General features: G+C 39.5%; 1 protein-coding gene across 4 annotated transcripts in view; it reads right to left on the bottom strand.

Moving 5' to 3' along the window:
• The window catches only part of MAGI3 (membrane associated guanylate kinase, WW and PDZ domain containing 3), a 110,175-nt gene that overhangs the window by 53,814 nt on the left and 30,189 nt on the right, over positions 1-26,172 (bottom strand). For all 4 annotated transcript variants that reach the window (XM_083508753.1, XM_083508752.1, XM_083508751.1 and 1 more), the window contains exons 2-5: positions 12,784-12,900; positions 7,705-7,824; positions 4,633-4,842; positions 792-972 (exon numbers count right to left, since the gene is read on the bottom strand). In XM_083508753.1, coding sequence (XP_083364879.1) covers positions 792-972; positions 4,633-4,842; positions 7,705-7,824; positions 12,784-12,900 — 628 coding nt within the window. The remainder of the gene's footprint in view (positions 1-791; positions 973-4,632; positions 4,843-7,704; positions 7,825-12,783; positions 12,901-26,172) is intronic.

A 26,172-nucleotide genomic window follows, 5' to 3' on the forward strand; every position in this document is an offset into this window, starting at 1 on the left:
TATGTGTAAGTTCAGCAGAGAACAAACAGACCTACTGAAACAAAAATACACATGTCCCTTCTGGCTCTCTTGGAAACAGACATAAAAACATACTCTATTCATCTTGCTTTTAAGAACTTATACCTATGTAAAGATACATAATCTCTTGTGTCATTAAAGATATGGAATGGTGCAATTTTATACCATAAAGGCCAGAAAAGGTAGAGTTCTATTTTTCAAAGTGCAGCACTGTGTTCTCAAAATATTTACATAACTGAAGGCCGTATGGAAGATCTGGGGTGACCTTACTATCTCTAAATTGGCAGACAGGCTAATACTTGTACTAAGAAGATGCAACTTTAAGAATGAAAGCTTTAAATTATTTTTGTAAGTTTCACTGATTAACTTGCTTGTCAGCCACTGAACCCATGGGTGGTCCAAAGGAAGGGGCCAGTGGAAAGTCCTAAAATGAGGCTGAGCTCTCTCAGATTCTGCTGGGTCTTGAGTCAGTTTCACTGCCATCATATAATGGCATCAGGCCCAACAGGGACTAATCACTGTGCCAGTATACAGTGATCAGCCCCCCTACATTTGGGCTTCCATGAGTAGTAGGGTTGTGGATGTGGGAGTAGCCCATCTGCTCTACAAGGCACCATCAGCAGGGGGAAGATTGTGCCCTAACTTGTAAGGACTGGTAGCCCTTTAACAGGCAAATTAACAGGCAAAAATAATATCCTCTTAAACAAACAAAAAACCTTTAGTCAGTTCAATCAATCCTAAATTGCACACAAGCGTACCGAACTTGTACTCACTCAATGAAGTAGATCATGCCTGTGTCTGTGTATGCCATCTCCCAGTTCTTGGGTAGAGGCTCTAGGTTTTCTTCCCTTGATAAATAGTTTCTGAAATCCATCGAGCTACTTGTCTGACTGTAACTAGGAACAGGCTTCATCCAGTCAGAAGAATCTGAATGTCTTTCTTTGCTTTCTACAGCTGTTTAAAAGGAAACTTGTTAGTTTTGTCATATCTTCATGCTGACTTGCACACAAAGGCACCTTCTTTGCTTGGTTATAAAGCAAATGTCAAACATAAAATTGCATCCATATTGTTATCCTAATGTTTGCTACTGCAAACTTTATATACGTGAAATCTCAATACTGCAGATATGACTGACTAGATCTATCATTGCATTTCTTTTACGATAGAATATTTTCACTATTTATTAGAAAATGTGCATGTTCTCTCTCACATGTAACCAAACATGGTACACGATCATAATGAAGGAAATGTCAATGACTTCAGTTCTGCAGTTTATCGGCTGGTACATTTAGCAAGGCCTCTGGCCCAAACTTTGGATGCTATATTCAGATGCGTGGAAGTGCTCTGACTTATGCAGGAGAATATCAAAGGATTTGGTAAATTTACCCTTTAAGACAGTAAAAACTGGATGCCATGCCCTATTTGGAAATTTAACTTTCTAAATTTACTTTTAAAGATGAACAGTGCAGGCCTATAAACCAACATAGGTATTTTCAAGTATCACCTTATTTTACAAATATTTTCTCACAGGTTCCTCATTTGCATGCATGCAAAATCAAAGTTCCAAGGATGACTAGGCTAATCAAGATCTAGGCAGCAGATGAGAAACCAAAGCTACATGAAGACTTTGCATATCTATTTCTGCCAAGTGCTGTTCCTTTAGAAATTGTTATTCCCTCTCCCAATGTTGTTTGCCAGTGATCTGCAAACAGTTTCACATTATGTACCCATGTAAACTATAAAGTTTGTATCCGAAGCAGTGCTAATTCTCTTACTCCACTAAAATAAGGATTTTACTTGTGCAATGAAACTCCCCTCCCCATTTCCCTGCACAATCCAAACACTCTAGAGCATATTTGGAGAAGGTGCAGGGTGTGCCTGAAGAGAGGGGAGGAAGATTCCATTGTGCAAGTGTAAAATATTGCACTAATGGAATGAGGGGATTGGATACCGCTCCAGGTGCCCTAGGATGCATCTCAGAACATGCGTGTGGAGCAAATGGAGCAAATTTGGACTCTAAAGCTCTAGCATACCCTGAAACAATGATGCGGCATTAAATACAGAGTTTAGGATGTCTATGCTTTAATGAGTTCAGTAAATCAAGCCCCAAAGCTTTTATAGCTCAGAAGCTACATCACAATGCTACTTAAAGGTCATCTTATTCTCTTTATAATAATCTGATTCATGCAGTCACCTTGAAAATTAAAGACTAAAGACGATTTGCAAACAAAGATGCATGTGGAATGATCACTGCAAGTCACTCTAGCTATTATTTTCTGGCAGTCCTACAACTTCTAGGAGACCTACAAGGAAAAAAATAAAGAGTCTCTCTCCTTGCTGAATCTAAGATCATGAGAAATGATTGGGAAAACCTCTGAGGGTGTACCTTAAAGATATGACTGCCATACAAATAGACATGAGCAACCCACAGAAAGCTTCTGGCTTCACGGCAACTCTGAAGGAAGACACATTTGAAGTTTTCCCTTCTGCTTTTGTTTAACCATAGTCTTTCATTTCATCTGAATGGACAAACTATGATTTACATTAACTATGGATTATTTAAAACCTAAGGCTCACTGCAGCTTGTTCACATCACACTAAATTACGGTTTCCTGCATTGAAGGGGGTTGAACTAGATGACCCCCAGGGTCCCTTCCAACCCTATAATTCCATGATTCTATGAGACATGTGAGCCTCGCCATGTTAGTAGTTTTGTATCTTGAAATTCCAAGAGAATGTCAACAAAGTTCTTTTTCTCTCCAAAAAGGAAAAAAAAAGCTTGCAACCAGAAAGTTTCACAAATTACTTTCAGTATATTAAATGAGACTTCATTCAAATGTATTTGTGGTCAAGTTCTTAACTCAAACCCTGCAACCAAGAATAATTGCTCCAATTCAGATATCATAGCCAAACATCTGACTATCAATAACATGCTGTGGGCTCACATACCATGGAAAAGCATGGTTACTACGTGTTACAAAATAGAGGAAAACAGCATGCACAAGGGAGACAGAACGTACACATGGTAACAAAACATAATTTGGCCATGATATCTGAATCAAACATTGTATTATCTATTATGCTCTGTTGGCAGCAGCCTGAAAAAATAGCCAAAGGATGCCTGAAGTTTGGGTCCCACAAAGAATTATTACTTTGCCCATCTTTTTAAGTAAACTCCTCAATTACAAAAGCGTTACAGTGGAACCTCAGTTCCCGAATGCCTCTATTGTTGTACGTTTCGGTTCTCGAATGCCGAAAACCTAGAAGTAAATGCTTCCGTTTTTGAATGTTTTTCGGAACCCGAATGTGTGACACGGCTTCTGCTGAGTGTAAGAAGCTACGACTCTGTTTTCAAACGTTTCAGAAGCCGAACGGATTTTGTTCAAGAACTGATGTACCACTGTACTCACCAATGGCAGTTATAATTGTAAAGAATAAAAGTGATTACATGGTTCACAATTCTTGGAGTAAAATACTACACCAAGTAACATGGCAAGCTGGAAACATTAAGCAACCTCAGGGTAAAACAACCAGATTCCTATCTCTCTCTCTCTCTCTCTTTCTTTCTTTCTTTCTTTCTTTGCTTGCTTGCTTGCTTGCTTGCTTGCTTGCAATATAATTGAGCTAACAACAGAGTAAGAAAGGATGAAGATTTGGATCATGGGGCAAACTATACTGTTTGGGGAAGAATCCTTTTCAAACCAGCCCCTGCTGGTTTGTCCATATATCGCCCAGATCTGGTATGAAGGGCAGACAGCAATGATGGCTTCACTCAGCGGTACATCATGGATGAAACCACCACCTCCTGAGTCCCTCTGCTATCAGCACACCGAAGGAGAAACAAGCTACAACTGGGCGCTGGAGGCAGAGGGACTCAGAATATATAGCTGAGTGAAACAGTCATCACACTCTGCCCTCATATCGCCACAGAGGGAGAAACAAGGTCCATCAGTGAGGCGCCGATAAGCTTGTTCCTTTCTCGCTTCTGTAAACTGCTTGGCTGAGGAGCGCACCACTGTCCTTGCCTCAGCCAAGCCGTTTTATGGAGCCCCCAACCCGCTTGCACGAGTCAGCAGCGAGGTGGGTGCTCTGTTTGCGCATCTGCCTCATCTGTTGCTGCCTTGACACGGGCGACGGTGGGCATTGGAGGAGGAGGCACTTTGGAAGAGGCAGAAGCTGCGCACTGTGACCGGCAACTGCCTTCTTCCTTCCCACCTCCTTTCCAACATTGTGATATACCGCCATACCACAATGTTTAGCTGGCGGTATATTACGATGTTGGAAAGCAGTTATCGCCCAGCCCTACCCCCTGGTCATTTTCCCTTCATATACTTTTGGATGCTGGGCCTTTAGGAATGGGGAACATGTGATCCTCCAGATGTTCTTGGGCTTCAGCTACCATCAACTCTAGCCAGCATGACCAATGCTCAGAGACGACAGCAGTGGTAATTGAGCATCATATGGAGGGCCACAGATTCCCCACTGCTAATTTTATAATTTGCCCTGTGTTGCAGGAACAGGTGAGCCTATACAAATAAAAATAAAATTGAGAAGATAAACTACAGATAAAAGCACTGAATTTAATTTGATGTTTAAATATTGAAATGTACTGACCTGTGCCTCCACTACCATTAACTGCTTCCTTTTCTTCCTCCTCCTCTTCTTCAGGAAATGAACTGTCCATTTTTTGCATCTTGCTGACTGATGTGGTTCTTTTTCTTTGAGATTCTGGATCAAAATCATTATCAAAAAGCACTTGGTCTACTGGATCTGGTTGAAATGGGCTTGGCTCGGCTGGAGGTTTAGGGGTACCATAGAAATTTCCTTTTTTTGTATGTACAAGAAAGAAAACATATGAGCATTAATTAGGAATTATAATAAGGATTTCTGAGGCATTCTTTTTCAGAGGTACCTCATTCAGCATTAATTGCCAAATTTTAATTTCAGCACTAGTCTAAAGCTCAGCTAATTTATATTTAATTAATATAATTTGCTTGCATACATTCTCAGTTTAGGATGTTAACCAAGGTTTTTGTGGGGGTATTATAAGCTCTACAATTACTTACATACAATATTCAAAAAAAGACTCTTTGTATCCTTAAAAATCATGACATGAATTAGAAATAATAATCTGAAATAAAAAATGTAAGTCTTAATAAGCTTCTGTGTACCACGTTTTTCAGATATGTTTTCATAATGGTCACTTTACAGGCATGCTTGATGCTGGTGTACACCATTGTTTTCCGCAGGAAATTGTGTGGATGACATACTCCCAATTTTGAACATCTATATATCACCTTGGTATCCTAAATGGGCCAGAGCTCCCTGATGTGTATTTACAGAGATCTGAAGGAGATGTATATGTCACACACTTTTTGCGTTTGCTATGGGACTCTATACAGTTAGAGAAGCATAGTGAGGCAATCTTGACCTCTACACATGAAGTGGGGTGATACCCTCACTTTAAATATAGAAAGATTCTACCCACTGGAATCCCCATGGTTGATGGGGTTTGCTTATATGTGGCTGTGAATGGATCAATGGGGCAGTGTGCGTGTATGTGAGAGGAGGGTAGTGAACATGCTCTATTTTGACTGTGGTCCTGCCCACTGTTGGCTTGAGGGTCCCTGACAGGTTACCTCCAAAGGAATGTGGGTCTCCAGGGGGAAAGCCCTCCCCACCCCTGTTCTAATAGAAGCCCCTCCCCAATACACTTAAAAGCTAGAGGTAGACTATAAGCTTCCATTGTCCATGTGCTTAATTCTCTAAGTACTTGTGTGTTTCTATAGAATACAGAGATTAAGTAGCATATTCTACTTTGCATGAAGTCACCATGAATGGTGATATACTATAATTTTCAAACATACCAACAGAGTAAGTATGAAACCAAAAGTGGTTGCTCTATATGGGCCTTCTAAAAAATAAGGGACTTGTTATTTTACTTTGTATTCACTAATGCCCCAGAATGAGACCTGCAAGAGCAACAATGAAAATGAAAACCAATTTCATTTTAACACATAGCACATGATAATTAACTGATCTAGAACAATCTGCAATTTTTGGCAAAGGGAAGTCAAGAGCAAATTTATTTTTATGGAGAAATATGTAACAGCAATTTACACAAAGGCGATATTACACTGCTGGAAGTTTAGTCCCATGCTTTCAAATGGCAGCATGTTCTCCAAATAAAGCTATTAGCTGAATATTGAATTACACCTAAAAATACTTCTATTTTAATATGCTGCCTCACTTGAGGGATTCCAGCAGTATTTTCCAATAAAACAAGTGCTCTGGAACAAAAATTTAAACAAACTGCTTTTCAGTCCTTAATTAATCATATGATTTGAATATGGGAACCTTGTGTAATACAGAAGAGATTGCCAGGACTCCAGCTACGTTTTGAAACTAAGCATTTGCCCTTGCAAAATATTTTAGAAATCCATACCAAATGTCATTATCAGCTTATGCTGGCAAGGCAAAATGGTGCTGGCAAGGCAGAGAAAGTTAATGTTTTGGCAAATGCTGTTACCTGATTAGAAACTGTCATTTAGAAAAATGTTGAAAAGGAAGCCAATTTATGAAGCTTATCAGTACAAATATTTACACAAAACCAGTGTCTTAAATTTAGAGGATTCTTTAAACATTTAAGAGCTTAAATGGCAGTTTAAGAGTTTAAGACCAGTTTTCAAATTATGTGTAACTGCTCTATTTGTGCATATGCAAATACACTGCACTCATTAAGCAAAACAAAAAATCAAGAGTGTACACTCAGTTGCTGCATTCATATTATATCTCGGCTTAATAAACAAGATATGAACAAGCCTTGTGCTGGGCGCACAATTACCTTCCTTCCTTTCTCAGCCTGATATATGGAGATCTTCAATTAACACTATTTTCCCATTATGTCCAAACAGGGAAACTATGGTTCAGATCTTAAACCAACTTCAGAAACATGGCTTAAGATCCTGGCATGTTCCAAATCTTGGAGTTGTAGCTTCCCAGTTTGCACATAACAGTAACCGTGGTTAATTGAAGACACATGAGCAAAAGTCTCATGTGTCTCTCATTCAAACCAGGCCAGTGAACATGCTAAAAAATTGAGAAGCCCCTTTTAAACCACATGCTAGATTTTGTTCTCACTGACATTTAGGATTAGAGTATTTTCCTAACAATGCAACAATATACTTTGTCATTTCTGGGTGCCTGGCTGTAGCATTCTCTGTCTCCACATTAGGAAAGTCAGCACCACATTTTAGCAGATCTGCCCTATTCTTAATAATGATGCAGAAAAGCATCACTGAATGACAGTAGTGCTCATGGCTAAGAGCAAGAGCAGTGTACCATTATATGTCATTTACAGAGGTGCCTGCAAGCACAGGAGAGAGGGATTGGTACCAATCACCCTGTAGAAATCTAGACTCTCATACCATGTTTTCTCCTTGGAAACTAGAGAATTAAACTTATTTAAGGGGACGGAACCTTGTTTTTAATAATCTAAATTAACAGTACTTTTTAAAAAACAAAAATCATTCCTCTGGAATATAAAATAACTGTAATATTCAAAAGCAGCATATAAAAACAGGATTTGTCATGGAAGAATTAAACTGTAAACAAAATAATATATTATTGCATCTTACAAAATATGGGAATCAAGCTGGTGAATTGATTTTAAGTTTTTTAACATACCATCATATGTTCCACTTTCTAGCAAGGCTCCACTTTCTTCTAGTGCCTTAAATTGTTCAACAGGTATAAAATTATAGTCCACCCCAGGGACCTCCCCATCTCTGGGAGCTCTTGTAGTGCCTAGGGGAAAGAAAGACGGAAGAACAGCTGTAAAATTTCCTAGCACTGTTGGTTTACAAAACACTCGGCTTGTACCAGAACTTGACAAAAAAAAAAAAAAAATTATGCTGCATACAAGGCTGTCGCCTCAGCAAGATCATAATCAGAAAATTCTCATTCAAAAGCACTCTAGTTTGTGGAACTAGGGCAATAAATTATGTAGCATTAATATATTTTAACAAAAGAACCAACATGATTTTATGCAATCTACTGCTATGAAATGAATGCATGCGTGCATTAAAAAAATGGCTATTTGAATATTCTTTCACATTTTAGCACTAATGCACTTTTCTCTCTCCAAACTCTCCCTTGAGAACAGGGATTGCCAACTCCTTTAGCCTAGGGGGCCATACACATTTGAATTCAGCTGCTGGTGCACTGAAGGGATAACAGAGTTTGGAATTTGCAATTGACTACTATCAGCTAAGCTTTTGAATGAGTTTTAAAACAGTTTTTATATACCGTATTTTGCACCCCATAGGACGCTCCGGCCCATAGGATGCACCTAGTTTTTTGGGGGGGAAATAAAGAAAAAAAAATTATTCCCCCCCAGGTGCGGGGCTGGAAGAACCAGGTCGGGGAACAGTGGGAAGGCACGCTCTGCCTCCCCGCTGTCCCCCGAGCTTGTGGGGCTGGCGATGGGGAGAAGTGCGCTGATCCCGGGACTGCAGGCAGCTCTGCGCCGCCATCTGGAGCGGGGCGGGACTTAGCGCCCCGCTCCGGATGGCGACGCAGATCTGCCTGCAGTCCTGGGACGGTAGGCAGCTCTGCCCCGCCGTCTGGAGCAGGGCGGGACTTAGCGCCCCGCTCCGGATGGAGGCGCAGATCTGCCTGCTGTCCCGGGACGGCAGGCAGCTCTGCCCCGCCATCTGGAGCGGGGCGGGACTTAGCGCCCCGCTCCGGATGGAGGCGCAGAGCTGCGCTGATCCCGGGACTGCAGGCAGCTCTGCGCCGCCATCCGGAGCGGGGCGGGACTTAGCGCCCCGCTCCCGATGGCCGCGCAGAGCTGTGCTGAGCCGGGGACTGCAGGCAGCTCTGAGCAACCCTCGGAGCCGGTCTCCCGAGGGTTGCGCAGAGCTTCCTGAAGCCTGGAGAGCGAGAGGGGTCGGTGCGCACCGACCCCTCTCGCTCTCCAGGCTTCAGCGAAAGCCTGCATTCGCCCCATAGGACGCACCCAGATTTCCCCTTCATTTTTGGAGGGGAAAAAGTGCTTCCTATGGGGCGAAAAATACGGTAACTGAAAGTAAAAAAAACTAAGATTCTGAGCACAGTAGCGTAGTTTGCGTTTCACAGTAAACCATAGTTACAAACTATGGCTTGCCATATCTGAGAAACAGGCTGGTGCACACTGCTTAAATTGTGCCCATCCCACTCCTTCCTTTATCGACTGGGGAAGAAACAAATGACAGCATTAGTTTAGCATTACATGTGAACTAGGACTTGTATTTTGTTTCTCTTGAAACGAATCATGAAAGGAAGTGCCACAGGATGGGAGTGATTTTAGCAACTCCTCCTTCACGGTAAGCCGTGAAAAGTTTGTAATATGGTTTAACACTGGTTAGGAACCGGCCTATTGGAATTATATAATTTTATTGCTGGTGCATCCAGTTACATCCCATCACACTTTTTGCTGTGAACAAATTTAGCATTTCTGACTGCAGGAGCTTTTGATGTCATGCTTTAGAGCAAGGGCAAAAGTACCTCAAATTTCAGTTTCAGTTATGTTGCCCCCTATAGCTGGAAGTCTCTTCCAAGCCTGTCATTACTTTCCTCTTGTTTATGTGCAGTGCTGTATTGGCTACATAAGCAATAGCAGTCACACCTGACCAATATTTAGGAAATTATAAGCATTAACATGTTAGGACATTATATTTCAGCATAAATTATTTGTGTAACTAAAAGTAAAATGTAAACATCTGATTAAAATCTTATTGCCATCTATTTAGGGAAATTAACCTATTTGGAAAGGTGTAAGTATCAAAGTTGGACTCAGGTGGCGCTGTGGGTTAAACCACAGAGCCTAGGACTTGCCAATCAGGAGGTCAGTGGTTCGAATCCCCGCAACAGGGTGAGCTCCCGTTGCTCAGTCCCTGCTCCTGCCAACCTAGCAGTTTGAAAGCATGTCAAAGTGCAAGTAGATAAATAGGTACCGCTCCGGCGGGAAGGTAAACGGCGTTTCCATGCGCTGCTCTGGTTCGCCAGAAGTGGGTTAGTCATGCTGGCCACATGACCCAGAAGCTGTACCCCGGTTCCCTCGGCCAATAAAGCGAGATGAGCGCCGCAACCCCAGAGTCGGCCACAACTGGACCTAATGGTCAGGGGCACCTTTACCTTTACCTTTTTAAGTATCAAAAACACTGAGGTTACCTATGTCACTTATAAGACCGACCAACTCTTATTCAGGTGCTTTGTCACTTCTGTAAAAATGACTTTATAGGGAATTATGGGTTGTTGGTTTTTTGTAGTGGCATAACAGAGTCTGATGGTAAGCATTTGTGGGAGATAGTCACTCCTTGGCAATTGAAAGCTACCCCAGGAATATCTGGCTGAATGGGAATTGGGACAAGGACAAAGGGCGAAGATATAATAAACTTTTTTTTAAAGAGCACACAAAGGAAAGGAAGTGATGAATAAGGAGATGAAGGAGACCAAAAAACAAAGGAAGACAAAAAATTCTCCACGGAAAGCAAAAAGATCTGTGCTAACCAGCTGGAGGGAGGAGGAACCTGCAGGAAGAGGAGGCAAAAGGCTTTGAAGACCCTGCTTATCACATCCAGAGGGAGACATCACCCTGTTCACTGAATGTCCTCCAGCTCAATCCAGTAAATAGCAATTTTATAACAAGGGTGGATTAAAAAAAGATTTTCTGTTATATAAACTGATAGGCAGTAATTCCAATACAATTTATTACCTCAATAATATTGCAGTTTGAGCAAAATTGACTTTCCTTTCGTGTTTTGTCATGTTTCTCACCTGCATCTATTAAATAAGTCTTTTGATCTACTGAGATTTCTGAACTGAGGGGAAGTATTTGAAGAACAAACTTAAACACAGCCTCAAGGTTTTTTTCCAGTTCAATGAACTAATTCAAGACATTCAAATAGTTTAAAGTTAGGCTTCCAAAACACAGCAGATTCAAAATATTACTTTGAGGCCAATATACATTTAGTTTACTCAGACAATAGCATTTTTCAGCAGATTTTTTGTGTTGTTAATACAAAGGAGTACTAATTAATGTTGGTTGATTTCAATCTTTATTGTTTAATAACTTTAAGTAAAAGATACCAAAGTTTAAGAGAGAAAAATTAAGATACTAGTTGAGATTCAATGCTTGTCATACTCACGAGTAGATGCACTGAAATCAATGGATGATTAAAGACCACGACTTAAATGGATATCACCCACTATCTAAATAGTATTTGGCTCTGTGTAGAGCAAGCAAAATCTATGCAGGTCCTGATAACATTCTTTAAAGACATGTCTGGGAGAGACATATATCTTATTTGGAGGAAGTATTAAAAATGTAGTACTTTGGAAATTAATATTGGAACTTCATATGAATACCATTCCATATGACCTGTTGGCAGGTTTTTTATGTTGTTGCTTTGCAAGATTCATGGTATTATTAAATATTTTAGAAATAATTACCCATCTCATGACAGTAAGGATTGCCTTAACCTATAAATGGGGGAAATCCTGGCTTGCCAGTAGAAAATGAAAAGTCTCAGGAGTTTTAGAAACCACATTCATGAGCAAGTTAACCAATATTAATGTCAGAGAATAATCTCTTTAAAAATTGTGCATGGTGGGGTATTGATACAAACTCATAGATTATTAGGCACTATGAAGGAGACTTACGTAGTGATTTTATTGTTTTATATTAGATGTCCATAACATTACATTCATTTTGATTTTTTCCTCCTTAATGTATTAATGATTTGTGAAAGTCTAGGACTTCCGGTCGGCGCCAGCGCTAATGGCGGTCCTTTTTCCGAGCTCCGGAGAAGGACTGCCCTGCGAGTTCGGGTCTGCCCCGCTACGGCAAGCGGGGGACCCCTAAAATCACAGGCGCGGAAGCCTGTGAACGAGGAGATTCGGTGGGCACCAAAAGCGCCCCCCCTTTACCGCAGAAAGAGCCTTTTTAAAGGCTCTGGAACGACATCGGGGGAGCGCGGTGCTGAGAATTAAAAAACAAAACTTGCTACCAACAGAGCATAAACAAAAAAAAGTGTCTCAGTAGAGAAGGGCACTATATTTTATGGTACTGGAGTAAAAGGAATATGGAAGCTATTTAAGCAAACCTGTATATAAACATTCTGTTTAAAGTTTTACATAGCTACAAAAATTACTATAATCTATTATAATGAAGAACTGTTAATCTATTAATCAAGTTTCTTGTGTTTACTATAATCTATTAGAATGAAGATCTATTACAATGAAGAAATGCTGATTAAGAAAGATGCAAGTATGGAAATCGTGTGATCTAATATAGCATATGGTTCTTCTTGTTATTAACACTGGTTTGTTATTTTACACACACAGAAAGTCTAAGAATGGCATAATAAATGGTTTAATAAGAAAAGACTAATAAAGAAATAGGTGAGATAGAAAACCAAGATACTTCAGCATTGCAGATAAATAAGCCCATCTCTCAAACTTGGCTCACAGGAAGCGGCAGAGATAAAGATCCAGCTTTTTATATATAATATATTTTATAATTTTCAATGGCTTAAAAAATGGTTCAGGAAGAGATGGTATACATATATCTTAAAACAAATAAACCTATTACCTTTTCATTTCATTTCATACTGTTGAATAAGATGGCTGCGGCCTATACATATGGTATGTATTCTTTATGGAGTTCATTTCAGATATTGAATGTTTAACAAAATAGTTATGTCGGTACGTTAAAACACTTACATGGGATTGTTCTCAAGTAGAGATTATCTCTGATCACCTGCTGTAGTTTATGATCAATTGAACCTTTCTGGAACTGCAGACTTAGATAGTGACGCAAATCTTTGTTGATGACTTTGCCTGTAAGACAAGAACAGAGCATCTTAGAATACCGTAATCTGTAATTCTACTAATGAATTACATTAAAACACCAAGGACCCATAATTTATAAGAAAGCGCATCTCAGATAGAAGAGACTTTGAACAAAATAATTGGAAACACCAATACTTTCAATGTTGGTGCAACCAACCATGCTTTTGCAGATATCAATAGCCATACTCCCTGTGGCAGATGGGGAACCTGTGGCCCTCAAAATTCCTATCTTCTATATAAAACAGCTGTAGAGGACAGACAGAATAGAAGGAAGAGTTCCCCTAGCAACAAACTGTATTGGGAAAATTTTGATGTCTAACATTTTACAATTTCTTGTGTGCTGTGGGCTGCCCAGAATGGCAGGGGAGACCCAGCCAGATGGGCGGGGTATAAATGATAAAATCGTCATCGTCGTCGTCATTTCTTCAGCCATCTGTTGTTCCCAAACATGGAAACAGGTTCAGACTTGAATGATTGTCTCAAACAAATGTGGCAATGGATGGAGCCTAGCCTATCTATCTATCTATCTATCTATCTATCTATCTATCTATCTATCATCATCTCTCTCATAGTGGAAGTAAACCAAGTGCCTGCTAAAATAATAAAAAATGTAAGTATTTCAACAAAAGACAGAGATTTTCTTATGTTTACTGGCTACTAAAAGACTGATTTGTCAACATTTGTTCAAGTGGCTCATCCATCTCCTTGTCAGATATACAAATTTGTTACAGTTCAGTATTAGGACATTTTGCTAGGGCATATGCAGCTTTGTAAACAGTTCAACTGTGTGTGTACAAAATAAAACATGGAGGTACAGGTTGATTTGCAGCATATTCCCTATTCTTACAAACTAAAAAAGGGAACTGCGGTAGAATATTCTATACTCTCAAAATAAATAAATAAATAAATAAATAAAACCAACCCAACCCCTGTGGATAGAAAAATCAATTTCCAAGTGTTCTGCTTCGTAGGGTGCAGCCATTTTCTAAGGATAATTCAGGAACAACAAAAGCTGTTACAATAAAACCCTGAAGGGAAACAGAAGAAAAGCAGACAAGACAGTGAAGGGAAATAAAACATCTGAAAGCAGCTTGAGAACAGTAAAATAATTAGCTGCTTCAGGGACTTTAAACAAGGTTTAGTGCTTAGTCTTATATAAGAATATTTTCTGTCTTTTCTATACAGTCCATTTTAGCTGTATTTGCAAATAAAGCTACACAATGAAGTGTTGTTTAGTAGGTTATACCATGCATGATCTGTGTGGTAGTGCATACAGCTTGGTTATCAAATGTCCCCGGATTTACAAATCAGTCCCCATACAAAGTCCATGGAAGTTGAAAAGTGTCCCCAGATTCATTGGGGGGGAAACAAACACCTGGTAACCTTAGCATACAGCCCAAAAAACTCTTGCTTTGATCCTCACTTGAATGAGTATAAACAAACCATGACAGAGAAATCTTAGTGTGATGTTCAAACTTGGTATCAAGTTTTTTTACTATAATAAACTAAAGTGGTTAAACAAGAACAGCCCATGATTTAAGGCATCATGCTAAGACTTCTACTCAGATTGTGTCCCTACGCATGCAAGGTAGAACTTCTGTTTTAAGTTGTGGGTGAACATATCAGATGACAAAGCGATTCTTCAAACAGCTCTTGTTTATTCACAGGCCAGAACAGAACAGAACTGAACTGAAGGGTCCAGCCAGCCTGCTTATATAGAGCTCCACTAAAATGCAACAGTAACCATTTTCTGTAACTATCCAATCACTGAACATCACTTTCGATCCCTTATTTGCATATGTGGACCTGAACTATCTACAGTATCCCCCAGCTGGTCCAGGGTGAGAACTTCAGTACATAACAAGAAGTGCTTGGACTGTGTGTACCAGCATGCAGCTATTATTAGTACCATTCATTCATTCATTCATTCATTTAGCCGCCCTATATCCAAAGGTCTCAGGGCGGTTCACATAAAATATAAAATACCTACAAAATACAATGGCTTACTAAACCAAACATTATGGCTTAGTGTTAAGTCCTAACTGGATAATAATAACCAGAGTCAGTGTGGTGTAGTGGCTTGAGTGTGCTATGTCAAGTTTAATCTTAGCGAGAGGAAATAATGCACATTTTCATAATTTAGCGCTGAGGTGACTAACCTTACTAACCTTTTCAGCCCCCAAACTGTGCTTCCGTTTGGTAAACCATGCAAGGGACACAATTTGGTGTGGCCAAAATTGAGCACAGTGACTCAACTCTCTCTTTCTCTCTCTCTCAAACACCCACATAGATAACATTGTAATATCTAGTCTGGAGGTAACAGAATCAGAAACAACAGCCCAAAGCCCTAGGAAAGAAAACTTTTTAAAAAGCCACTCTTAACAACTGCCACCATCATACAGAGAAAGTGATGAAGAGAGAACTTCCCGTCCATGTACCTGCTCTTTCACGGGGAATGTAAACCTATCCAGAACGTAGTCTACAGATCTGAAGGGCAACACACGCTGTCCTCAGCCAGAGGGCCAAGGGGCAACCTTGTCCCATCCATTAGTCAGAGAGGGAGTAACTGCAGGAAGCTTCCTTTGTCCCTCCTGGCTAGATTTAAGAATTTTGTAACTAAAAGAATGAATGCAGTGTCTGGGTTTGCTTTTTCCCTTCTTCCTTTTGTGCTGTGTTTTTTTAAAATTAGGTTTTAAGCCTGAGGGCAGGGATCATCTTATTTTTTATTATTGTAAGCCACTATGGGAGACTTTTTTTGGTGACGAATATGGTGAAAATACAGTGGTGCCTCACAAGACGAAAAGAATTCGTTCCGCGAGTCTTTTCGTCTTGCGAAGCACGGTCCGTCGCAACTGCGCCTCTTCAAGCGGCTTTAAAAAAAAAGCGCAAGGCGTTTTCATCTTGTGAAGCAAGCCCATAGGGAAATTCGTCTAGCGAAGCAACGCAAAAACGGAAAACCCTTTCGTCTAGCGAGTTTTTCGTCTTGCGAGGCATTTGTCTTGCGGGGCACCACTGTATAAAAATTTCATCATACCCCATATAGCATTTTAAATCCATATTAGCAACCTAATAAAAACGTTCACATTAAGATTTCCCTAAGATGGAAAACATTCTATGTGCCTTCAGTAGCAGGAACAGCCTTTGCAGCTGGTCCAAAGTAATATTTTTTTAATCCACAAAAAGTTCATCTGCCTTAATGGTATTAACTCAGATTCTTATAAGCATTTGTAGCAAATGGATCCAGGATAGAACTCCTAGGCAAAGTGACTCTTTCATTTTGGAGCATCTAGATGACTCCTGCACTGTCTTTTTTATGAAGAGCCATCACAGTTCAGCGCCTTGGACATGACTCAAATTGGGTGGGAATTTACAAAGATTTTGAAGAAAGAAAAAAGTTAACAAATCAGGAGCTACATAGCCTCAATCAATACTGCTGCTTCTAAAGCAATTGCTGCAGTTTGCTATGCCACAACACTCCTGGTTTTTATAGAATAAATTTTTTTAAAGACATTTAAGGTTTTTTAAACGCACAGCTTTTTAATTCCTTAACACTTTTAGAATGGTAAAACATTTTATTTTGGCAATCCATCCCAAACCTTGCAGAAAACAGGGGTTTTTTTTGTCATCTTTGCTTTGTATAAACACAACTCAGAGCACATATGCTACCAAGTCCATTCAATTATGCACCAGTTGCCTTTATGTAATGACAAGCTAAATGATGAATAACAACCATATTGTGAGAAGTAGGTCGCACAAAGTCATTATCCTGAGTTTAGAACTCAACAGTACATGCAGGAAATAGGCTTGTTTTGAATCTCTTATCAAAATATTAATTAAAAAGGTGTTTAGATTAATGTATTTCAAGAATTAAGAAAAGAAAAGAAAAGGTCAAAGTTCTCCTTTATTTGACAACTACTACAACTCTAGTTCTACTTTACGAAATTAGCATGTGAAGGCTCTGAGCATGCCCTGTTGAAGCAAAGCTACAGTATTTGACAGTGAGGGAGCATGCTACGATGCTGACAGTTGAGTGTGAATTAGACCTTTGCCAGGATTCAAAGACAGGAAAAACTACTTTTCAACTGCAATCAGTCCAAAACACCCATTATCAAGTGGATCTTACTTTGCCAAGCTATTAACTAAAGAGGACATAAACTATGTTTCATTAAAATCCAAGTTCCAAAAAATATGTTTTTGCGTACAAAATATAGATAGAAAAGGCTGGTTTGGACACAGTAGCAAATCACAACTTATTATTACATTAATGAGCTGCAAGTAGCCTTGGATTTGTGCCCACCCCCTTCTAGTGTGACTACGAGGATGAGAACGAAAGCTTTAGTTTACATTTTAGATTAACCAGTTTTCCGTGTCTATCAGCCTAGACAAACTAACTATGGTTAGTGGAAACAAGCCAACTTCAAACTATTATTCCGAGCAACCCGTAGTTAAGATTAACTGCAGCTTGTTCAAGTTTAGATGAGGCAGAAGGCTGTCATCTTCTTGAATTAGTGCCAGAGAGAAGAGAACAGGATGGAACTCATTCTCATGGCACTAAGCAAGGGAAGAAGAACTCTATTCCAGTGGCCACATCCCCTCTCCCCTGGTCACAGTCTTCACTGGCTCTGCTTTGCACCCCCGTTTTCTGTTTTCATCTGGCTGGAATGTGTACAGTAAAGCCTCCAGCTTCCCTGAATGGAGGGTGGGGGGCATGTAAAAACTATGGTACTACAGAAAGGTAAAATTTATGTTCACTGCTCTGCCCACTTTTGTCTCTGGGACCTACCCACGGCGCATTGCTCCTGGAAGCCTGCCCAGAAGGGAATGTGGCTCTAGGGCTCAAAAAGGTTCCCAATGCATGTGGTACAGGGGAGGGCAGGAAGGCAGCTGTCCCCCCAAATCAAGTAAATAAAAAAAAAATTAATTAACTGACCAATCATGTTGCAGATAGTGCAGTTCTTCCTCCCCTAACATTGATCCTGCCCCCCTAATATAAATCCTGGCTACACCCACAGATGGATCTAAAGATTCACTTCAAGCTACAGAGGAAAAACTCATTCAATCAGGAAGATGAGAATCTCTGAATCCAAGCACTATAGTCTAGTAGCTATAATGTATATTGTTTGGACAAATCCACACATATATATAATGAAGAAGATCTGTGGGGCTCATTGGTGGAAGATGTGGAATTATCAAGAATGTTATCATTTAAGTCTAAACGAGACCTAATCAAGAATTTTATCAGCTAACTTTATAGGGGAATTTCCATCACAAACTTTGACTCAATGTGTGCTGTGTTCCCTTTTCAATCTGCCCATTAATGGGTCTGCATTGAATTGTTAAATGTTTTATTTAGGGAGTCTAAAAGCCAAACAAAGTGTGATGCAAGGTTAACAGTGCCCACAGTTTTTATTTTATTTTTTATTATAGCACCTGCCAGGGGAGAGGAATCAAATCAAAACAACGGTGCTGGGTGAGGAGGAGACCCTTTTGCATTCATTAGTCTCTGAGAAAATATCCTACTGTCAAAGTTGCTTACAGATATCAAGCAACTATTCTTACATCTCCCACATGATACAAAACTGAATTTTGAGTGGTGGCTGCAAATCAGGGATACCGTATGGGGAAAGGGGTTAATTCACCCCCCAGTTGCACAGTCTCAATACAATGCCCTTCCTAAATAGTTACTATTTATATCTTTTAAAGTCACAGGCAATTCTTGTAAGGTATCTCCTACACCAGGGGTTGGCAAGGCTTATCTTGCCTGGGTCGGATCGGTCCCACGGAGATCCCTCCGTGGGCTGGATCGCACGCACGATTTCCGGCGTCTGCAGTGCGTGACTCCCCGCACCATGCTGCGCCAGTTTAGCACAGTGCGCAAGCAGGCAACTCAGTTCGGGAGCAGCTTGTAGGCTGGTCAAACGACCTCTGTGGGCTGCTTCCGGCCCATGGGCCTTAGGTTGCTGACCCCTGTCCTACACCATATCTAGTTGCATCCTAAGTACTATCAGAGCATGAAAAAGCTCAAGCAAGTAGAAGTCACACATCCATTATGAATCTTTAATTCATGCAGACTGAGGACTCTCAAGTTACTAAAATTAAGAAGAAGATGCCATACATAACTAGATAATTGCATATTTATTAACTGCAAATTTATTAGCTTCATGAAACTTTGCAATCAGAAATATTTTCCGTTTACTAAAGATTTGTTTATAAGGAGCATACTGCACAACCACCCTTGACAGAGAAGCGCGTCACAACTATGCTTGACGAACTAAATACATTGTTAAAACCTGACACCACTGCTGTTGCTTATGTCTTAAGAACACAAGAAATACAATACTGTCAGATCAATGTCATTTATCAATGCATTCTCTTTCAGGATGACCCCTTCAGGTGCTTTACAAAAGGTGCAAGAAGCCCAGCCATAGACTATTATATAAATGCCTTACCCTTGTGCCACACGTAAATTATGTATTGATCCTTTCACTTTTAACTGCCACAGAATGTAAGACTATAGTAGCTATACATTTTCATTCTTCACTCACCTTGACCCATTTCCAATTTCACTAAACAAATCCTAAAAAGCCTTAACTAAAAAAAAGACAGCTGAACCCTTAAGTAGTACTTAAGGGGCTACAAGCACCTACTCTGATGCGTAGGCGACTTTCTTCTCCCATTTAGCATAGTCTGGCACTTAATACCAGTTTCTTACTTTTTAAGTTTCCCCTAGAAATGGAATTTACTGCACAAGTAGCTAGGGCAAGCAGTTTCAATTAAGAAATAAATTGTCAGGTTTTTCTCTCCCCGTCCTTTCATTATACTGGTAGAATTAATTAATCTACCAATGTTAGATCAGAGTTAGCATCACAGTAGAGTTACAGGGAAGTTGTTCCAAATGACCTTCAGAACCCAACATCAAAACACAACCAAAGTTATGCTAGCGTAAACACTAATCAGGATTTAAACAGATTCATGCACATTTAAAACAGATTTCAGCTATAGAAAATTTCTATGAAACTGGGAGTATGAGTTTGGTTTACTACTCTGGTTTAGAATCATAGAGTTAAAACTAGAGAATTATATTCAAAAGTGATCAGCCAACTTTATTAAATTCCTTCATCAGCAAGGGGTGGACTAGAACCCCTGTGCTATTGTACTGTGTAGACAACAAAGGCTAATATAACACTAAATCAAACCGTGGCTTAGCTGGGGTCACTTGGGAGCCAGTGCATTCACATTAAGCCATGGTTTGGTGAGTGTGAGATGCAACTGTGGCCAATGAGGTGTTCAACTTAATATACAACTGTAGGCAAAAAAAGCCAACATTGACTTATTAAGAGTTACAGAATACTTGAATATCAGCAACGATTGCAAATGTAGCAGCTATTAAAAATAAAAACCCAAAAAAGCCAACTGGCTGATAAAAACCAGGCAGAAGAAATGAATGAGTAAAAAGACACCAACCAAACAGTGTCTTTCAAATTAGCAGTGTTGTTATATAGAGAGATAATCTGTTTTAAATTTCATATTTCATATTATTTGCAAGGAAGCAATTGGATCAGAAGGGCAAATTCAAGCTCTCAAATCAATCAACTCTGGACTCAACTCAAAATCAGCTTGCTGACTGCCAACCCTCCTTGCAAATTCCCTCATGTTTCTCAAGTACACTTGCCAATGTGGGTAGGGAGACTGGTGGGGTAGAAACCTGGTTGGCTTTCACATAAGCACTGTAGGTCTATTCTATTAATGTTTCATAAATATTTCCTCCCTGACAATCTGAAGTCTGCAGCAAGCTCCCTTGTGGGTAGGAGATGGCAAGTGTAAGTAAAGGAAGTAAGGGAACAAAGAAAGGATTGATACCCAGCTACAACAGAGTGCCTCAATTACTGAAAAACAGTGGCAGAGTACCTTTTCCAGGCAGCCTGGACAAATGGCAGTGGGAATTGTGTCCTACTTTCACCTCCAATATAGACAATAATATCACCATACAGTTATTAAGTGAAAAGAAGTTTCCATTATATATAATTATAAAACAGGAACAGAAGAAGACTCCCTAAGGCAGTCACACAAACATATTAGAGGCAAAGAAAATAAGTGACATTCAATAAATTACATTTACAAATGGCTTGAGGAGAAATTTTGCCTGGTGTCCAAAGTCCACCAGGCAGATTGTCCTTAGAAGGAGGTTCCATAATCTGGGCATATCACAGAATAGTCCTTCTGTCCAGTCATCACCTGACCTCTGCAGGAAAGGACATCCACAGAAATTTCTCATGCCAATGTCACCCCCTAAGCAACCTTGTACAAAAAGAGGTACCTGGTCCCAGCTGGCTGCTTTCCCAGATCCAGACTAGGCAGTCTCTTTTGCAGTTCCAGCTCTTTTGCTACATCATGATCCTTCCTCTGAACACAGTGTGTACATACATTCACCAGCTGCTATGTACACATTCCTAAATACTCCTTTAGGACACACAGTACAACCATTTTCACCTTCCTTTCTGGAAGAGATACTTCAAATAAGTTTGCCATGGAAGTGGGAAGCTACTCAATCTCATAAGGATCTCAGAAACCATCTCACTACCATCATCTGTTAAGAACTTAAAATAATAGCTAAGTGAATTCCCTGCATAATATGATCCTTTCAGAGCAGTTTTCCTTGTCGTGGCTGAAACAGATACCTCAAAACTGTCTAACCCTAAGGATGAGTTTGTACAAAGATGGACTCTTTAGTTTCTTTCCATAATTTGTATTCTACATTGGTGAAAATTTGTATTAACTCACTAATTTATTTATTTATTTATTAAATGATATTTATTAGAGGTTAGAAAGTTACAGAAAAAAGTTTTTCTGGTTGTTTTGCTGTATTGTTTTTTGTTTTATTTTTTGATGTATTGTAAGGTACTAATTTAAACATCCACAATTAGAAATGAATAGTTGTTCCTACTCCTTACCTGTGCTCCTCTCAGAGAATTCTGAAGGGGAAAGCAGCCTTTTAGAAGCTATGTTTTTTTAATGCTTGTATTTTGTCACTGTGTGCACTACAGTGGCATCTAGTGGTTATAACAGACTTTCCAAAGTGGAAGAATATCATTCTGAAGTGTTTCCCCCCAGTGGGAGGTGGTGCAGAGGATGTGTAATTATGTGGATTCACTGGGTGACCTTGGAGATAAATGCTTAGAAGCAGAGCTCACAAATATAAGCGCCTCAAACCAGACAACTGGCCACCAGTTTACATATATTACGTAAACTCACTATGAAGTTCAGGTAGGTAGAATATAAATTTAGAGAACTGGGCGTAACACAGCAACTACCCCTCTGGATTCCCCCCCCCCCCGCCATTTATATCAATTATTTTATTTTATATTTCTCCAAAAGAGCAGCTCAATACACAACAAACACAAAAGCAAAATACATTGATGATTAGAAACATGTAGAAGCTAACTCATAGATTGTTGTTAAAGAATTAAGCAAAGTAATTTAAGTAAATAAAACAAAAGGATTTCATTTGAACATAAAAATGGACTGAGAAAGTTGTTTGCTGCTTATTATTAACTTCTGTATCACAATAATAATAATTTTCAGTAAGGTGTCCTGAAAAAGAGCCCAGGCTACCATCCACAAAATCCTTCCTCTCCTCTCACAAACTCTCAAATTATCAAGAGTCTCCTTGCTTTTGTCTTCAACACCTCCTAGGTTGTGGGTCCTCATCAGTACTCAACTGGCAATCTCCCTAGATACAGACAAATTTTATTGCAGAAGGTAAGGAAACGTCTAGGTTTCCTCGGAAAAAGAGGACTATTTAGTTGCTAGGCAACAATAAAGTGCTTTCTCTCAGGGCTGAATAAGCTGTTAATAACTAAAGTGAAGTGTACTGGGGTTTGTGGGGAAGAAACAGTTTGCTGGTGGTGACATGAAAGCTTCTAATGAAGAGGTGGCTAACCTGTGGTCCTCCAGATGTTTCCATCAGCCCCAGATAGCATGTCCAATGGCCAGGGATGGGAGCTATAATTTGGCAACATCCGGAGGGCCACAGGTTAGCTATCCTTGTTCTAAACAATAGTGCTTTGGAATTGTTTAGCACAGTTTGTATCTGGTTAGGTGCACATTTCTCAAAAGTTCCAGATAGAGTTAATTACTAAGAGATATACTGATTATTATTTTTTTTAACTTTCCTAAACATAGCAGTAGCAAAACTTTACAAAAACTTTAGTTGTAATACATGGTTGGATGCCTAATGGCAGTTCTAATGGTATTTTCTTTCATCCTCTGTACTGCTGCCTTAGGCACACACAGCTTGCGCCCATAAATATTTTATTGTGATGGAAATGTGTTAAAATTCACTCTTTGCCAAAGCACCCTAGAGGAAACAAAACCAAAAAACCCTCCCAAACCTATTTGCATTTCAGTCACTGCAAATCAATGCAATATAAGCTCTAGAATAGAGCATCCCAAATCTGTGGACCACCAGTGGTTCATGAGCTTCATTCAGGTGGTTAGTGGCATTTCCTCATTAAATATTCATATTTAATTTTAATTATATTTTACTGCTTGTATTGTATTACAATTTGAATTCTATGGAATGCACAGTGTAATGTGAGAAAATACAATATATAAAAAATAAAAGAAGCAATAAAATGCAATTAAAAATCACATATTGCACAATGCAACGCAATTGCTATAACAGGCAGAAAAATCATAAAGCGGACCGCCAAGATCATCAGTTATTTTCAAGTGGTCCATTGGGGAAACAGTTTGGGAGCCAGTGCTCTAGAAGACTGGATTTCAAACAGTCTTTGGATTTAAGCAGCTCAGATTCAAGCAGTTATCAGTCTTCTACTATATTCTATTTTGCTTTGCTTCAACATCATTTGATAAAATTTCCCTAAAGGCTTTTGAATTACAGAACCCCTTTCCTATTAAAAGCATACTATACATAATTTGAAGTCTACCCTGCCCCTGCAAAAAGAAAAGAAAAATCACTGGCAGGAGTGGACTGGGAGGGGAAAGCTCAAGGAAAAAATTAGTAGAGATTTCAGACACAAATATCCATATTAAGCAAAATTCGTCCTACACAATCTGTGTATTTCTCAGATTGTTTAAGGCTGCTTCTTAAGTTCATCTGGGTCAACTTTCCTGGTGCTGCAAATAGCAACAGCAAGGGAGAGGACATAATTTTGCTCTGATGAAGCAAATAGCAGCAGGGGCCAGTTTTCATATGGAAAATAGTGCTGGGGAAAAGGTTTAACCTCCCTCAGTACTCCTGCCCCAAGCTCATATATCTGCTGGATAAAGCTGGACAGAGGGACACCTCTGCTCCACATAAACCCCCTCCAGCATGGCAGATTGGGGTTTTTGATTGCTCTGTAAACTTGTTCCAGTGCTATACATACACATACACACACACACACACACACACACACACACAGCGCATAGATTGAAAGCAGATCAGTTGTTCCTGCTCAAAGTTAAATAGTGAGTCATAAATTAAAAATTGAATTAGCTATTTGACCAAGTACATGCCAGCTTTTGTATAATAATACAAACTGTAATTCATACAAAGTGGCAGTTTGATCAGACAGGGTAGATTATATTCTGTATGGAAGCTCACTTCCAATTTACATAAACATTTAAACACAAATAAGAAAATATTTGGCACAGAAGTGAATTGGTTGTAGTAGGCATCTATACTGCACTTGTATGCTACTTTCACTGGGACTTTTTTCTTTCCTAAATTATTCAGTCTTCAAACTAAAATTCTATTTTGAGGATAAAATGCTGCAACATTTTGGATATCAGTCATTAAGAAATTTTACACTTACTCAGTTCCAGTTAAAGGATGTTTGCTGAAAAAAATACCACTGAAAGTTCAGCTTAGGATGCTGCACACAAATGTTTCAGTTTTTACTATGCTTACAGTGAGACTAAAGGTGCTGACCTTTAAAGCCCTAAATGGCCTTGGCCCAGTATACCTTGAGGAGAGTCTCCACCCCCATCGTTCAGCCTGGACACTGAGGTCCAGCGCCGAGGGCCTTACAGGGAACCAGGCAGAGGGCCTTCTCAGTGGCGCCCGCCCTGTGGAACGCCCTCCCATCAGATGTGAAGGAAATAAGCAACTATCTGACTTTTAGAAGACATCTGAAGGCAACCCTTTATCGGGAAATTTTTAATGTCTAATTTTTACAATTTTTAATGTACTGTAAGCTGCCCAGAGCGGCTGGGGAAACCTAGCCAGATGAGCGGGGTATAAATAATAAAATTATTATTATTGTTATCATCATCATCATTATTATAAGCAATACTGTGCATCTTTATTACTAATATATACAACGGAAGCATTTCTATATTTTTTTTGTAAATATGAACATGATCCTCTCTTTGAATTTCTCTGGAACTTTCTTCACGTGAGCATATCTAAAAGATACAGAAAGTACAGTGTCTTTTTCAGAAGCAAATCACAGCATGCCAAATATACTTCAAAAACATGTTATCTTAAAGTTGGTTGGGACAGTCAAGACACCCTGGTATTGCTAAACTTCCAGATAGCACTTTTAAGAATTAAATCTAGTATTTTCCAGGAATTCAAAATGTCCACAGGTGTCATCACAGAGCAAAATTCCCAAACCTTGTAAATTATGACTCTAATTTGATATGGGCTTGGCTTCAGACTTATTAATGTATGAGCTTTGAGTATCCTGAAACTGAGTGAGACAAGGATTTGCATCAGCTTGCTTGAATTCAGAGAGGATCTACACTTAGTAGTAGCCTGTAAAACCTTCTCCTAAAGGAGAACCCAGAGCCAGGTTTTGAAAATTGTTTAGTTAACTTTTGGTAGTAGACACAAAATTCAACATTAATGGCAATCCAAAGTGGGGGGGCCTTCTTTCTAAACACATCTATACACCCAAAACACTATTTTACAAAGAACCTCTCATCCACTACAAGTGAGGAAGGAAATAATCTCTCCTACTTTAAGGTATTTTAAAAATATGTAATAAAAAAACTAGTTAAAGAGCATCTCAGTGAGAACACTCACATCTGAAGTTTTCTCAAAGATGTTAGGGATAGACAGAAGAGAAGCTATGCTGGAAGGTGCACAACCCATCCATCAGAGCAGGTGCAGGTAAGCCTTCACTAGATGAGAGGTATACCAATGTTGCCTTCTTGGCTAAATAATTTAAGTCCCAAGAACTTAACTGTGAGACTACACAGAGATCACAAAGAAAAATTATGGTCAAGAAAGCAAACAGATGTTACAATACT

Source organism: Podarcis liolepis (genome assembly GCF_965112155.1).
Source record: "Podarcis liolepis genome assembly, chromosome: 6".
Classification (NCBI taxonomy): Eukaryota; Metazoa; Chordata; class Lepidosauria; order Squamata; family Lacertidae; genus Podarcis; species Podarcis liolepis.